At 49.3% G+C, this 16,962-nt stretch overlaps 1 protein-coding gene and 1 pseudogene across 10 annotated transcripts; one reads left to right on the forward strand and one right to left on the reverse strand.

The window, feature by feature from the left end:
- LOC125409578 (kinesin-like protein KIF23) overlaps window positions 1–9,596 on the forward strand; it is a 38,896-nt pseudogene extending 29,300 nt beyond the window's left edge.
- A 2,540-nt stretch (window positions 9,597–12,136) lies between these two features.
- Window positions 12,137–15,968, reverse strand: Asgr1 (asialoglycoprotein receptor 1). 10 transcript variants are annotated; one of them, XM_087910405.1, is made up of 10 exons: window positions 15,791–15,967; window positions 15,268–15,356; window positions 14,595–14,693; window positions 14,194–14,310; window positions 13,997–14,092; window positions 13,843–13,914; window positions 13,099–13,185; window positions 12,853–13,004; window positions 12,672–12,778; window positions 12,137–12,546 (listed from the first exon to the last, which is right to left on the reverse strand). In XM_087910405.1, the coding sequence occupies exons 2-10, from the start codon at window positions 15,335–15,337 to the stop codon at window positions 12,390–12,392; spliced, it is 957 nt and encodes a 318-aa protein (XP_087766531.1). In that variant the 5' UTR covers window positions 15,338–15,356; window positions 15,791–15,967; the 3' UTR covers window positions 12,137–12,389. The 10 variants fall into 10 exon arrangements, with proteins under 10 accessions (XP_087766531.1, XP_087766532.1, XP_087766534.1 ...); XM_087910406.1 differs by lacking the exon at window positions 15,791–15,967 and adding an exon at window positions 15,462–15,610; XM_087910408.1 differs by lacking the exon at window positions 13,099–13,185 and having other exon boundaries at window positions 15,791–15,968.
- Window positions 15,969–16,962: the final 994 nt, after the last annotated feature.

Raw genomic sequence — 16,962 nt, forward strand, 5'->3', positions numbered from 1 at the left:
TCCGCTATAGACTGTGTGAGGACGTGTGTCAGCCTCCGCTATAGACTGTGTGAGGACGTGTGTCAGCCTCCGCTATAGAATGTGTGAGGACGTGTGTCAGCCTCCGCTATAGACTGTGTGAGGACGTGTGTCAGCCTCCGCTATAGAATGTGTGAGGACGTGTGTCAGCCTCCGCTATAGACTGTGTGAGGACGTGTGTCAGCCTCCGCTATAGAATGTGTGAGGACGTGTGTCAGCCTCCGCTATAGAATGTGTGAGGACGTGTGTCAGCCTCCGCTATAGACTGTGTGAGGACGTGTATCAGCCTCCGCTATAGAATGTGTGAGGACGTGCCGGGCGGTGGTGGCGCACGCCTTTAATCCCAGCACTCGGGAGGCAGAGCCAGGTGGATCCCTGTGAGTTCGAGGCCAGCCTGGTCTACAAGAGCTAGTTCCAGGACAGGCACCAAAAACTACGGAGAAACCCTGTCTCGAAAATCAAAAAAAAAAAAAAAAAAAAAAAAAAAGAATGTGTGAGGACGTGTGTCAGCCTCCGCTATAGAATGTGAGGGGACATGTGTCAGCCTCCACTATAGAATGTACAGGGACGTGTGTCAGCCTCCGCTGTAGAATGTACAGGGACGTGTGTCAGCCTCCACTGTAGAATGTGTGGGCACATGTTGTTCTTTTATTAATTTTTTTAAGTTAACACACAAAATAATGTGTTTCACCAGGACATCTTCCTGAATTTTCTTACGTTTTGTTCTTATCCGTTCCCCGGCCTCTTGTCCCTCTCCCCCACCCCCACCCAGCTCCACCTAATTTGCTGTCTCCCCATCTCAGAACTTATACCTATATCACCATCTTTTGCTTTTGTGAAGTTTTAAAAATAATATTTGTTCATGTGCTGGAGAAGTAGCTCAGTGGTTAAGGACATACACTGTTATTACAGAGTCCCTAGTTCAGTTCCCATCGGTACACAGCAGGCAGATCACAACTGCTTGGAACTCCAACTCCAGGGGGTCTGATGCCTTTCTGGCCTTCTCTTATGCCTTCACTAAGCAATAATTAAATTTAATGTAAATATATATATGTATTCATTATTTTAGTGTTTTGCCTGCATGTCTGTCTATGTACCACACCCATACCTAGTGCCCTTAGAGCTCAGAATAGGGCACCAGGTACCCTGGAGCCAGAGTTACACATGGTTATGAGCTGCCGTGTGGGTGCTGGGAACTGAACCGGAGTCTCTGCAAGAGCAACGACAGCTCTTCATTGCTGAGCCCACCAGAATGTGTTTTTATACATTTCCTTATACTTTCTTACCCAGAAAGGGCTGTTAAGAAAGAGTTCATTGGTTCCAAAAACAAATTTGTTTTTATTTCACCAGTGAGAGTATGAAGTTCTGCTTCTCCAGGTCATTAAATGTTTGCAATAAAAATACAATTAACCAGTGAACCTGGGGGATTTGTTTGCTTAAGGATTTAGTGCCTCCCTTGGACAACACACTTTGTTGTTCAACTGGGAAACGACCTTTAGCTGAAGGACACTGGGCTTTTATTATGTTTCTAACCAGCATCCAAGAAAAACTAATCTGGTTGTTAGATCAAAGTGTTCTGTAAGTTTGAGTTTTGAAGAATTCGCTTTGGCTTCCAGATGTGTGTGAGCCCTTTTCTTTTCTTTCACAAGAGTGGGAAATGCAAGCCTGCTGTGGAGACAACTGGGGACAGAATAGCTCCCTCTGGCAAGGCAGCCTTCCGCCCTGGGCTGAAGGAGCTGGAAGACAGCAAGGACCATGAAATCTGACCAGAGAAAGCTACCTGCTCCTCTGCACTAGAAACCCTACAGAAACAAAGCCCTGAGAGCGTGTTTGAGAGGAAGACTTGCTCTCCGAATGGTGGAATGCAGACTCACTGGTGAAGGGAGGAACTGAACCCAGCCAGAAGGAAGAATTTCTAGCACAGAGCAACTGAAAACTACAGACAATCGTTGTAGTGTTGGAATGTAACTAAATTTAAAATTTAAATTTAAAAAATTTTTTTCTGAGACATGGTCTCACTGTGTAGCCCTGGCTGGCCTAGAACTGGCAATGTAGACCAGGCTAGACTCAAACTCGCAGAGATTCTCTTGCCTCAGCTTCCCTAACATTAGAATTAAAATTTATGTCACCAGACCTGCTTAAAATAGAGCATTTTTTAAAGCAGCTTTTTAAAAGGTATTTCAAATCAGTCAGGCAGTAGACTCGTTGCCGACCCCACACACACACACTCCACGTGGGTGTTGAAATGGAGAGAAAGGGCCTTCTTTGTTGTGCTAGCCTTCATGGCCAACTCTGCAATTTTGCAAAAGAGAAATTTAATTAACAGGAATTTTTAGATTATATGTGTGTCCCTTTAAGACTCTGGTCACTCTAAGAGGTCAGATCCCACAACCTGAAGGAATCAAATCAGACTTCCCTGCCTCCAGTTCTAGCCCTGAGCAGTGTTGGCTCCCCTGTGCTCCCTTGTGGTGTGGCTAGCCCAGACTAAAACATGTGCTTCTCACCAACACCCCCAAAGCTTCTCGTGGGAAATTTCCTCTGAAGGCTCTCTTCTCTGGCTGCCATCCTGTCCTGTGTCCTGATGGTGCCCCCCCTTACCTCAAGCTGTCTCTTCTAATGAAGACCTCCCAAGGTTTTAAGGGCAGCCTCTCTCTCTCCTCCTTTAAGGCCCTGTCACACTGTTTCTGACATACTGTATTGTTCCCTTTCCTGTGTTCTCCCATTTCAGGGCCCCATCCTGACTCTCACGGTCCTGAGACCCCCTTCTCTTTTTCTAATTTTATTTATTTTTTTTATTTACTTATGGGTTTGTCTGTCTGGTTTGTTTACTTTATTTATTTATTTGGTTTTTCGAGACAGGGTTTTTCTGTTGCTTTGTAGCCTGTCCAAAGGGGCCTTCAGATTGGCTTAAGAAAGAATTGAATGGGCAATAGCTAGGCAGGAGAGGAAAGGCGGGTTTTCCGGGGAGTCAGAAGAAAAGGAGGGATCTGTGCGTAGGGTTTTCGCCAGCAGTCTGGGTGCAAGTCAGATGTGCGGTACTAAGAAAAGATAAAGACAGCGTAGCAGAACATAGATGAATAAAAACAGGTTAATGTAAGCTATAAAAGCTAGTTGGGGAGAAGCCTAAGCTTAGGTCAAACTTTCATAATTAATAACAGGTCTCCGTGTTGTATAAGGGGGCTGGTGACCCAAAGGTTGTTCAACAAGAAAGCTTGCTAGAGAATACACACTGTATTTGTTTTTCTGGGTCTGGGTTACCTCACTCAGGAGTTTTTCGGTTTCATCCATTTGTCTTCAAATGTCCTGATGTCATTGTTTATAACAGCTGAGTAATACTCCATTATGTAAATATACCACACTTTCTTTATCCATTCTTCAGTGGCCGGGCATCTAGGTTGTTTCCAGGTTCTGGCTATTACAAATAATGCTGCTATGAACTGCCTTCTTAGCTCCTGTGGTTTGTCACTCTGAAAGCTGTGGCGGTCACAGAGACGCCACTGCCTCCACCACCATCACCGTCGCCACCATCACCCACAAGCACACATATTGTCACTTTTTACATTCAATAACCAAGCCCCCACTCCCAAATACAGGTGATTATTCTCTCCTTGATTCTTTTTTTTTCTTTTGTTTTGTTTTGTTTGTTTTGTTTTTTTTTATAAGATAGGGTGTCTCTGTAGCTTTGGAGCCTGTCATGGAACTCATTTTTGTAGACCAGGCTGGCCTAGAACTCACAGAGATCTGCCTCCCTCTGCCTCCTGAGTGCTGGGATTAAAGGTGTGCACCACCACCGCCCAGTGTCTCTAGCTGATTCTTATAATGCTGGCATTTGTCCTCTTGAGCCTTTGAATAAGGTAGCTTTCTGCCTCTCAGGGAGGCCAGTCCTGATGTCTCCAGGTCCAAACACTCAGAGTTTGCAGGGAGAGCTTGTGTAGCCCACAGTGCCCTTCCTACCCCTGCTGAGAGTTACAGACCTGCCATCCCGCACACACCCAGCTGAGTCTCTCTCATCCTCTATAGTGACTCCTCCCATCTCTATAGTAACTCCTCCCAGTGTGGAGCTCTACCTAGATCTTCTGTCCTCTCCCTGGACCACCTCAGACACTCTGACACCGTAGAAAGAGTCTCTGACTGTGGAAACTTGGTTTAATCAAAGCCAAGTGTCTATGTTCATGTTCTCAGTAGGTTGCCCTTGACGACTCTTCTGGCCCCTTGATCAATGCCCATTTTGAGTCATTCAATAAGACAGACAGGCCTGATAAAGGGCAGCCAGTCACCATCCGGCAGCAGGTTAATGGCGTTGAATTTCCTGGAGGATGCGGCATCCAAGTTCATTTCTTAGTCACCACAATTATTTGCCTTCCTGTCATGCTTCTGCCGGCTCCACCCTAGATAAGTTCCAGAAGTTCTGTTTACTGTCATAGAGCTTTTAATTTATCTATCTGTCTGTCTGTCTGTCTGTCTGTCTATCTGTCTGTCTATCTGTCTGTCTGTCTGTGTGCGGGCGCACGCATGCAGAGGCCAGATGTGTCAGGTCTCCTCTGGAGTCGAAGTTATAAGCAGCTGTGAACCACCTGGCATGGTTGCTGGAAACTGAACTCCGGTCAACTGATCTACTACTCAGCTGTGTCCCAGTCCTTGGCGTCTCCGTTGTTTTCCTGCCCTAGGTTTATCATCTCCACGAGCCATTTCTCCTACACAGCTATCATAGTTTATGTAACGTGCTTCCCCAAAGACAACTTGTTTCACAGCAAAGCAAGGGCAGCTTCTGGGCTTGGAATCATGTAGCCTTTCACTCAGAAGCAGCTTGGCAGTCACTGTTGGCACACCCAGTCAACTCTGTAACCATGCCTGGCAGAAGACAGTCGCCATCAGAGGCCGCTGCTAGCCTATGGATGCTCTACACGCTCTTTTGCCTACGGAGCCAGAATATACTAACCAAGAAATCAAAGGATTCCTACCCTATTCAATTCAATAAATGCATCTGTGTTTGGTCTCTATTCTTTAGAAGCCCTAAATCCAATGGTTGGAATGCTTACACCAGAAAACCTAACTGGCCCAAACCAGAAGCAAGCTCACTAAAGCGCCTGTTTCCAGTCAAAGGAAGTCCAATGGGAATTCTGATTACTGGACCTTGCAGATCTGAACAAAAGCCATGTTCGGACAGGGATCTGGGCCCTTCTGCCAAAATGTCTAACACAGTCGGTTGTTGTGGGTTGGAGGTGTCTCCAGAGGGTACCTATTGTGAATTTCTAGAGGTGAGAAAGTCACAGTCACACAAAGGTTTGTTTCTTTGGACTCTCGTGGTGGATAGCAGTGGTTACTCAGTGGTTATTATTTGATTATTCAGTGGTTATCTGGTAGTGATTTTGATTGGTTGGTTGTAGCTCCTCTTGACAAACCAAAAAGATCACAGCAAAAAGGGATTATTTTGGGGCAGAAAGGGTCCGAGAAAAAGGGTCCGCAGGAAAGGGTTCAAAGAAAGCTATAAAGCACCCAAATCAACTGTTACCTGCTAAGATCCAAAGCAAATTGAGGGGGTGAAACTGCTTCTGGGGAGAATGGGAGAATGTTCCAGAGACTGGTAATTTTTTTTTCCAAGACAGGGTTTCTCTGTCTAGCTCTGTTTGTGCTGGAACTCACTCTGTAGACCAGACTGGCCACAAACTCACAGAGATCCATCTGCCTCTGTCTCCCAAGAGCTGGGATTAAAGGCATATGCCACTGCCCAGCTTCTGTCTCCATCTCTCTTCAGCACTTGGGCTGGGCTGTGATGGAGCTGGGGTGGGAGGCAGGGTGCCGGTGGGTTTTCCCCAAACAGCAGCATCTCCTCCCCATCAGGCATTGCCACTCTCTTCTCTCCAGCCTTCCTCGAAGCAGCGACAAACGTAAGGACATCTGTTGGCACATGTTAACTACGGCACACGTTAACTAACAAGGTCCTGCCATGAGCCGTGAGGAACCGGGAAACCTTCTGCCATGGACCTTCTGTCCATGACTCCTCATTTGACTAACCCAGAAGTTATTAAGAACTTCTAGCTGGACGGTGGTGGTGGCACATTCCTTTAATCCCAGCACTTGGGAGGCAGAGGCAGGCAGATCTCTCTGTGAGTTAGGGGCCAGCCTGGTCTACAAAGTGAGTTCCAGGATAGTCAGGGCTACATTGAGAAACTGACTCAAAAAATAAGACAAGAACTTCTAAGAACATTGTAGAGGACCCATTATGGAAGATGATTGGACCCTCAAAGTTTGTCCCAAACCACCAATTTGAAAAAGAAACGATAAACTCAGTGTCCTGCTATTCTGTGCTGCGAGGAAAAGACAGTGCGTTTGCCTTCAGGTGTGAAATGTTTTGGTATCTTGGAGCCGGCTTTCTTGTCAGCTGGTGCTCTTACAGAAAGAGAGCTCTTCATACCTGTCATGTTCCTGTCAAAAATGGAAGCATGAGCACTATAACTGAAAACTCTGAATATAGAATGATGTGCTCGAGGTATGGGTTATAGATGGCATTACACTCAGCAGGAAGAAAATCAGCTGACACACCACTGAGTGGTCGGACTGAGCTAATCACTCAGGGGCACTACGTCAGCGTCCATGGGATGTCCACCATGCAGGGTACAGAGTCAGCGGCTGTTCTGAAGGGTTTCGTTACTATAAAACCAACAAGTTTCGGTGAGGACAGAAGGGTCCTCGGGCCCCACAGGAAAGGGTTTTTTTCAATCTGGTTAGTGAGAATGTCAACCTTCAACCTGGAAGGTCTGAGAAGCGGCATCCATTCCAGGGCTTGGAACTGGAAAAAACAACGTACCACACACACACACACACACACACACACACACACAAAATACTGAGCAAGTGTGGAAAAACCTGTCATCTCAGCTCTGGAGAGGTTGAGGCTGGAGGATTGCAAATTCAAGGCCTGCCTGGTCTACATAATAAAACCTTGTGCCGGGGAAGGGGTAATAAAATTGTCCTCATTATCAAAGTAAAAGAAAGATACAAACGATGAGGGACCTGGAGAGATAGCTCAGCATTTAAGAGCACTGGCTGTTCTTCCAAAGGACATGGCAGCCCACAACTGTCTGTAACTCCAGTTCCAGGGGATCTGATGCCCTGTTCTGACCTCTGCAGGCACTGCATACATGCAGTGCACAGACGTACGTGCCGGCAAAACACCCATATAAAGATGCACAATAAAAAGATAAATCCTAAAAAGACAAAGTGATGAGACCGGTGTATTGGGTCTCACAACAGTTTGTCTCTCAGTCTCTGACAGGGAGCTCTCAGTTATCCTCCAGGTTGGTCTAGGACTCTGGCTGTAATCGATACTTAACCTTTGCTTACCCTCACCTCCAGCCCCTACACCTCTCAGCATCTACACGGTTCTTGTCCTTCTTCCCACAGTTGCTATGGCAACCATGACAAGAGCCGTGGCTCCGGTGTATTTCTACACTATCAGGTGACCCAGGTAGACCCTTCTTAGTCATTTGTGAGGAAGGAGCGAGCAAGAGAGCGAGCAAGAGACAGAGACAGAAAGAGAAAAACAGGAGAGATGCTAGCTAAGCGCTAAAGCTCGGGAGTGCCATAAGGATGTAATATGAAGAGTAAAGAAGCTAAGTCACCACAAAAGTTTTGAAAATGAGGCAGATGACCTACAAAAGGCAGTGTGAATACACGGAGACTCCACAGGGAACCAGCAGAGCCCCAGGCCCTAGTCTGACAGAAGGCCAGCCTGCCCCCTGCCTGGAGGGCCATCCTGCTCAGGCATTGCCACTGAATTCTCTTCCCCACCACACACCCTGCAGCGATCTCCCTGGCTTCAGCTCTGTTGTCGGTTCTGCATCCCCCACCTCATCCTCCGGTTCCTGCACTGTTCCTGCACCGATGCCAAGATGCCAAGTGCGTTCTGATTACATCGCTTGACAATAGATTGTAAATTCTGGAAAGATGAGTTTCCTGTTGTTTTTTTACACTTTCCTGCCACCTAGTTCAAACATGCTCATCCTTCCAGATAAATTTAGACTCATTTTGTCAATTTGTTTTTAAAGACAAAAGCATGGCTCATGGATTTTGACTTGAATGATCTCAACGTCATCTGTTAAAGGCAGGAAGAGCGACCTCTGTGCAATCTTAAGGACTCCTCCCAAGAATCAACTGCTATACCCAAGTATGTTTATGATCTCCGTAGGCTTTGGCAGATTTGGGGATGTTTTGCTCATGTCTTAAGGTCACTCTTCCATGTCTTCTGTTTGAGTTGCTGTTAGTCATCTCTGTCACTCTTAGTGGAGGTTTAGTATGTGAACCAAGCAGACACCTCTGGTGCCTCCCCTCATCCGCCTGAGCCACTGATGTCTGCCAGGGCCAGTGGTGGACAGCCCCAGCTAAGCTAAGCAGCTTGTTGTGCTGACGATGTCCCACTGCAAGCTTGAGTTCCACATTCTGCTCCAGCACTTTCTCCAGGGCCATGTGGAGCCAGCTCAGTCAGCACAAGGACGGTGCAGAGCGACCTCAAGCTAACAGCTGGACTGTGGAGAGCAGCTGTGGAGAGCAGCTGTGGAGAGCAGCTGTGGAGAGCAGCTGTGAGGAGCAACTGTGGAGAGCAGCTGTGGAGAGCAGCTGTGGGGAGCAGCTGTGAGGAGCAGCTGTGGAGAGCAGCTGTGAGGAGCAGCTGTGGAGAGCAGGGACTGGTGAGTAAATCCTCCTGTCGTTTCCGCCTTAGGTCAGTTATACTGTATGATCAGAAGGTGCTCAAGGTTTGGTGCAGTTGCCCAACACAGGCAGCAACTGGGTGATGGCCACTTTCACTGTCCTCCTTCCCGGCCCACAGGCTTCTTCAGCTCCTAAGAAACCACCTCCCTCAACTCCTTCCCTCAGGCCCTACTCTTAGGAGACACTCAAACAGAGACAGACCCCTCTGGATTCTGACTCTTAATGTTTCCCTCTTGCCAAGTAATCATCACACCTGCCTGCGTCCAGCGGCCATGCAGAGACAGCTCAGCCTGACTTAGAGCAGGGAGCTCCATGATGCTCCAGGGAAGGAAGAGTCCAAGACAAAGGGACCACAGAGATGACAGTCAGCAATGACTGTGCTGTGCCCCAGAGAACCAGAGGTAGGGACAACCCAGATGAATATGGTTTCCTCTCCTTGACGCTCCTGGGCCACACACTGGCAACATGTACACACACACACACACACACACACACACACACACACACACACACACACAGCTAGCTATCACTGGATCCTCTGGCGCCCTCTGGCGTCTTACTATTTTAAACACTGCTGAAAGGTTCGTAGCACGCACACAGCTCTACAACCCTCTTCAGTTTGCCTCACCCCAAATCTAAGCCAGTGCCCCCCACACCCTTGCCAGTGTTCCATCCCAAACCAAAGTTGGTTTCAGGTACTGAAGAAAATGCAGACAGCGTCTGGGGAGAGTTCGAGCAGTCAGGAGAGCTTTCTGGATGAGGAGCTCTGTGGAGCAGAGCGGAGTACAAAGTCATTAGCGTCAGCTGCAGAAAGGATCGGCTTAGGATTCTTCTACCTCACAAACAGTGGAAACACGGCCTGCAAGTGACAGATCCATGCTTTGGATTTTGAATTTAGACCTTTTCCTGGGCAAGCAATATGCCATGCGGTCCCTTTTCTAGTTGGTTTCCCTATTGCTGTGATAAAATTCTGACCAAAAGCGGCTTGAGGAACAAAGGGTCGACTTGGCTTACGGCCCAGGCAGTGACAGAGTCAAAGCACACAGTCAGCCACACTGTCAAAAGAAGAGACAACCCATGTCCTCTGTACCACGCATGATGGCCAGTAGATCGGGTGTACTATTAACGCATGCGCCAGCTGGGGAGACGGCAGAGTCAGTACAGCGCACACCACAGAAGCTTTAGGACCTGCGTTTGATCCCAGCACCCATGGAAAAATAATGATAACCCAGGCATAACATAATTTGACAATAAACCCAGCAGTAGGAAGGCAGAGACTGGGTGTTGTCGGCGACTTCTTGTTCGTTCCTGGTCGCACAGACCTGAAATAATCGCGCAGAAGCTGTGTTAATTAGAACACTGCTCGGCCTAGACTGCTGGTCAGCCAGTCTAGCCGGATCTGTGAGCGCCAGATTCAGTGAGGGGCCCTGCCTCAAAAATGACAAGGTAGAGAGAGATTGAGAAGGACACTCAACATCAGCCTATGGTCTCCAGGAATAACGACACATGTGCACACAAGCAAAATGCACTTACAGCTCGCAACGAATTTACCAAATGAGATCATCCATTGATAAATCATAACGTATCTGTATATTTCTACCCCAGGATTCTCCATTGCTGCTGTTTAGAGATTTTCTTTTCTGTTTTGATGGCTATGTAGTTGGGCTCACACTGTGGGATTATTTTTCAGTTTGCATATTTCACATAAGGTTTTTTTTTTAATTTTTGATTTTCATGACAGGTTTTCTCTGTGAAATAGTCCTGGACATCCTGACACTCATTCTGTAGACCAGGCTGGCCTCATACTCACAGAGATCTGTCTGCCTCTGCCAACTGAGTGTTGGGATTAAAGGTGTGCGCCTCTGCTGCCTGGCAAAACAAACCTTAAAAAATGAGTTTTAAGAATTTATGTTCTTGGGGCTGGAGAGGTGGCTCAGAGGTTAAGAGCATTGCCTGCTCTTCCAAAGGTCCTGAGTTCAATTCCCAGCAACCACATGGTGGCTCACAACCATCTGTAATGAGGTCTGGTTCCCTCTTCTGGCCTTCAGGCATACACGCAGAAAGAATATTGTATACATAATAAATAAATATTTAAAAAAAAAAGAACTTATGTTCTTAAAGGTCAGGTAGTAGTGGCACACACCTTTAATCCCAGCACTCGGAAGGCAGAGGCAGGTAGATCTCTGGGAGTTCAACTAACCTGGTCTACAGAGTCACAGAGCCAGCCAGAGCTACATAGAGAAATCCTGTCTCAAAACAAAACCAAAAAAAAAACTTTTATTTTTAACATGTGAATGTGTATGTCTGTGTGGGTGTATGTCATGTGTGTGTGGATGCCTACAGAAACCAGAGGTGTCAGATCCCCTGGAGCTGGAGTTACAGGCTGTTATGGTTGCCGGGAATTCAATTTAGGACCTCTGCAAGAGCGAAATACTTTCTTAACTGATTAGTCATCTCTCTAGTTCTTAAACATGATCCACATACAGCAACTATTACTTCAAATTTGCATCATATGCTCAAGACAACTTCCTAGCACAGGCCCGCAGACAGCTCGGGCAGGGAGGCAGGAGGAAGCAGGCAGGCTGCTGGCCGCCGTGAACATGGGAAGAGTTCCCTCAAATAGAAGTGACAAGTGTTTACTACAGCATCTTCTCACATTTCTCAGTTGAGATTTTCTCTTGCGATTTTGTAGTTCTTTGTAGTCTGGATATTAATTGCTCGTTATAAATGCTGCAACTAGTTCATCCAAATCTGTTGCTTGCTTCTAATTTTAGCTATGAGATTTGCCAATCTTTTCTGTAGAGGAAAAATATTATTTTCCTGCATTGTGTATGAAAAAAGAACACATGCATACTTCATCATCTATAAAGACATATGTAGATACATTATGTATATATACATATATGTGTGTATACATATATGTGCATGTATATAAGTCGTTTCTTGTATTTTGGCATTACTTACAGGCAAACATCTTGCCAGTTTTATTAATAATTCCAAGTCTGTAAGGTGTCTGTAAGTGATTGTCCCCACTCGCTCCTTGGTTGTTGATCACACTAATATTAACGCTTTGCCCTCATGTGTGTGTGACCCAGAGTTGCATATTCGCTGCACTTATTTGGTCTTCGACTTTTTTTGTGATGAACACGGCAGGCCAGTGTATTTTGTTCCAAGTCTCTGTCACACTCAGTGCTGGGGGCTGCAGTTCTCTGGAGAGCCTGCCAGAATCAGTCCTGTTTCCCAACTGAGACTTAAGGGCAGAATAACTTCCTCAAACAGGCATACCTGTACATAGCAAAGCCAGACTGCTAGCAGGCAATGCAGGCCAAAGCCGTTCTGTTCCCCCAGCACCGCTGCTGGCCCGAGGCCTTCCCCAAGCTAGCCAACCCCAATGACCAGACAGATCGTGGGCGGTTAAGCACAGTTCTCTCCTTTTTACTCTAACAAGAACAACAGTAAGCTGCACACTGCCCAGTGTCCCAGGTCCCCATGACCCCACCCCACCAGGCATCATGCCACACCCCTCCAACACCGTTCTTTACCCTTCCCTGAAAATCCTAGATGAGAATCCCCGAGGCTGTGGAGACCCCCAGGTAGGCTCTTGCAATCCCAAACCTCAGCAGCTTGAGGCACAGGAGAAATAAATTAAGGGGAGGGAGCTCCTAGCTGGTCTTGTTCAGCTCTGTCTCGCAGGCCCAACGGTAGGGCCTCCTGCAAACGTCATCATTCCAGCGGCCATCGTTGGTGAGGTGGGCACAGTCCTCACCTCCTCCAAGCCCATGCCCAGACCAGTCATCCGGCTGCCCTGGTCTCCAGTTCCTACAGACAGAAGGCTGTTTTGAGCCCCAGGAAATCAGACTCTCAGCCATGTTCCCAGAGGAGCTCCAGCCTTAGAACAGGCTGGCAAGGAAGGGTGCCCCCCGCCCCAGAAGACGGACACTCACTTGAAGCTCGTCTCATAGTCGGTCCCATCCACCCATCGCCAGGGCCCGTTCTGGTCAGTTAGGCCAATCCAAGTGTTTACAGGGCCCATGTGGTGCTGGACAAATTTCTGAGGAAAGAAACAGAGCCGGTGGCCTCTTCCTTCCACCATCCGGCATCCCAGAAGAACCCACTGTGACCCACCTGCTTGTCCCAGGAGGTCACCACCACCAGGCGGGCATTCTCCAGCTGGCAGTACTTGTCAGCCTCAGCCCAGGGCCTGGCGGAGCCGGAGAACCAGTAGCAGCTGCCTTCGTACTCCACCCAGTTGATGGGGCAGCAGTTCCTCGCAGAGCCTGAGGGGGTGGGGAGGGCGGTAAAAGACTGAGATGCTGCCGTGGATGGGGGGTGGGCGGGCAAGAAAGTGGGGCTGGTGACCGTGCCCCTCACCGTTGCCCTGAAGGGCCGCCATCTGACAGCTCAGGCTGCGCAGGTCAGACACTAACTGTTTCACGTGCAGCAGCAAGCTGGAGTGGTCTGGGGTGGCAGAGGACAGAAGGGACAGAAGCACAGACCCTCTGGCCATGGCTTTGATCTGGGCTGAGAGACCAGCAACCCCTCCCCCGTGCCCTTCTCCCTCACCTCTCCCCTCACTCTCCCTCACCCACACTCTCTCCCTCTCTCTCACCCTCCCCTCTCCCTTACCCATCACCTCTCCCCCTTATCCTAACCTCTCCCCCTCTCTTACCCTCACCCCCTCCCTCTCTCTCACCCTCCCCTCCCCCTTACCCATCACCTCTCCCCCTCTCTTACCCTCACCCCCTCCCTCTCTCTCACCCTCCCCTCCCCCTTACCCATCACCTCTCCCCCTTATCCTAACCTCTCCCCCTTTCTTACCCTCACCCCCTCCCTCTCTCTCACCCTCCCCTCCCCCTTACCCATCACCTCTCCCCCTCTCTTACCCTCACCCCCTCCCTCTCTCTCACCCTCCCCTCCCCCTTACCCATCACCTCTCCCCCTTATCCTAACCTCTCCCCCTCTCTTACCCTCACCCCCTCCCTCTCTCTCACCCTCCCCTCCCCCTTACCCATCACCTCTCCCCCTTATCCTAACCTCTCCCCCTCTCTTACCCTCACCCCCTCCCTCTCTCTCACCCTCACCTCCCTTTCCCTCTCTCTCACCCCTCCCCCCCACCTTCACTCAGATCCTGCTGCTGTTTCTCCAGCTGTGACTCCAGTAGCTTCATCTTTCTTCCCACGCTAACTCCTAGAGGAGAAACTTGTTCAGTGTTCTGATAGCAGCACCATCCCTCGGCCCCACCCCAGGCCCCAGACCCCTCCCCCCTCACCCTGAGTGCCTAGGACCTTGACCTGGTCCTCAGAGATCACAGTGAAGTTGCTGAAATTCTGCTTTAGAGCCAGCAGGTCTCCCCGGAGTTGGGAGTCTAGGCAAGAGAGGATGCGGGCATGAAAAAATAAATTGTCTGTGCCCACCCACCACTGCGTACAAGTTGCCCCCTTTATCTGCCCAGCCCTGGCCACCCACTTTGGGATGCGATCACACTGACAACCACCAGCAACGAAAGGCTGAGGCCCAAGGAGAGCAGCAGGAGGCGGGATCCAGAGCAGAGACGATGCAGGAGCGGTGGAGTGGGAGGCGGCCCTGAAAGAGGAGTCAGGAATTCACCAGCCCAGGCCAACCCCGTGTAGTTCCCGTGGTCCTAGGAAGAGCGCACACTAAGCTCTCCAATAAACTAAGAGAAACTATATATATTAAGAAATGTGGGCAGTGGGCAACTCTGCAGGACCGGAAACAACTAAGATGGGGAAGAAAAGGGGTTATCTCGTAAGTGCAAAGCGTTGACCTGCCCTAGCGTTGCCGAGGTCCTGAACCTCTGCTGCCACCTCGTGGCAAGATAGTGTCATTACAGACGATCAACTGTGCACCTGGGGAGTCCTCTGTTCCACCGAAGTGTGGGAAAGGTGGGTTTCTCCCTCTCTCGGTGAATCCTGTGCGGTTTGGGCTGCATGCAGGGAGAGATGAATCTCTCCCGCCAAGGGAGAAAATTACACTTAGCCCTGTCAGTTGGAGTGTGGAGTCTTCTCCCCTTCCCCTCCCCAGGGCTCCTTCCTGCATTCTGCCCAGCTGGGATACCTTAAGAGTTCTGACCTTGTTCTGCTTACACCCAATAGTCCTGAACAGAGGACGAAGAAGTGGGGAGATGGGTTTGGTTTAAATGCAGAGACCCTCAACCTAGCCCCTAGGCCAAGCTGGTCCTGGCCACCCCAACCACCACATACATGCCGTCAAAACTGAAGAGGACAAGGGACCTAGCTTCAGAAGAGACTGACAACAAACTCATATTCCCAGCCTTCATTCAGTAGGATCCACCCACTGCCTGGGGTCTTGAGAAGTACGTGACCTGGAGAGGAAGCTTGGGCAACTGCGATCAAGAAGGACTCCAGCCCTGTGCCCTGTACCCCGCTCCCCAGTCACTCCCTCAGTGACTCAGCCGCTATTTTCTGAGTGCATGGGCCAGAGCTAGGGGTCACCAGGGAAAGCAGGAGCTGAATCCAAGGGACAGAGCCATCAACACTCTTCAGTGGGGAGCACCCTCACCTCTCCGGAGTTGGTGATGGTCATTCTCCTCGTTGTCCAGGTGCTGGAGATCTTGGTAATCCTTCGTCATCTTAGCACTAGAGGGGGACCTAGAACAGCCAGGATTAGAGCCAAGGCTGGGACTAACAGGCCCGGAGCTAGAAGAAGCCCAATCCCATCTACATCTGACTGGGTGACCTCCAGGAGAACAGCACCTTCCTTCTTCCCGCCATCTGCTCCCAAGCCTGACATCCAAAAACCTGTCCTCTAGCTGGGCATGGTGGTAGATGTTTTTAATCCCAGCACTCAGGAAGCGTACTCAGGAGGATATTTGAGTTCAAGGCCAGCCTGGTATACATGGTTAGTTTCAGGCCAGCCAAGGCTACATCCTAAGAAAAATCTATGCCCTCCTATTTACACACACACACACAGATGTGTGTGTGTGTGTGTGTGTGTGTGTGTGTGTGTGTGTGTGTGTGCAGGACCCCTCCACCCACTCTCTCACTTGCCGGCCTCCCGCATTCTCTCACCCCACTTTACTTACTGAAGGTCCGTCTCTCAACACCACTCAGAACTCAAGTTAAGGAGGGGGCTGAAGTCTGAAGAACCAGGTGGACAGCCCTGAACAATGGGACGGGAGAGGACAGGGTCCATCCAAGGGTCCTGTGTGTCCAGCTGTCTGTGTGTCTGAGCGCGCTGAACCTGGCATCACCAATGCCAGGACTTTGAACCTTAAACAGAGGTGGAAATAGATTAGGAACTGGGGAGGTGTTTGGGTGGAAGGAAGGCCTGGGTAACCTCTGTTCTATTTTTCAGAGAAGGGGAGTCTCCTGGCCCCACATATACACACAGAGAAACACACGCACGTGCACTTGTTATGACCCACTTCAATACTCTTTACATTTTTATGGGAGACAGGGTTAAAAAGGCCAGGGAGCCTTTGTTGTTTCCTCTCAGGGCCCTCCCCCTTTCAGTTCTGAATTTCCCAGAATTGTCCATATCTCCAAATATCTCTGGCCAGGATCAGAGGCACCAACTGATCCTCTGCTCTTGCCCAATCCTGCCCTGTGACCTTAGCATTATAATTGCAGGCTGTAGATTCTTGGGGGCTTGGCACCTGGCTCCCCAGTCCTAACCTGACCCGCTCACTCTCATGTGGTCCTCCAAGTAGCATGGAGGTGACAGAAGCAGGTACTCCCCAAAAATTGGGGCCAAGAAACCCCTAATTCTGCCCCACGGCTTCAAACTTTCTCAGCCCCAGAGAACAACCCATTCTTCAGGCAAGAAGGCTGAGGCCCTGGAAAGCAAGCTGCCTTCCTGCCATACTGCACAGAAGAGCGCAGACTAAAATGTGAGCAGTCCAGCTTGGGGCCTGTATGCTGCCTCCAACACTTTACCCAGAACGGGGTTTCCAGCTGGTCCACACACTAGGTCCCCAAGTCCCTAGAGATACCTAAATGTGGCCCCTTACAGTCCTGGGGACTTCAGAGATGCCTATCAGAACTCAACGGATATCTTGGAAAGGGAGCGGTGTTAATATGGACAGGCCCTGTATTAGACTGAGAACTGGGCTCCCAGTGTGCCATCTCTATCCTGTGAGCTATTCAGGAAAGCATCGCTTACATAAATGCAAGCCGCTCTGTGTCCTTGTTTGTCTCTGTCCTAAAAATCCTCATGTTTACATGGACTAGGCTTGCTGCCAGTGATTTGGGTGAA

Source organism: Myodes glareolus, chromosome 9 (genome assembly GCF_982192425.1).
Source record: "Myodes glareolus chromosome 9, mMyoGla1.1, whole genome shotgun sequence".
NCBI lineage: Eukaryota > Metazoa > Chordata > Mammalia > Rodentia > Cricetidae > Myodes > Myodes glareolus.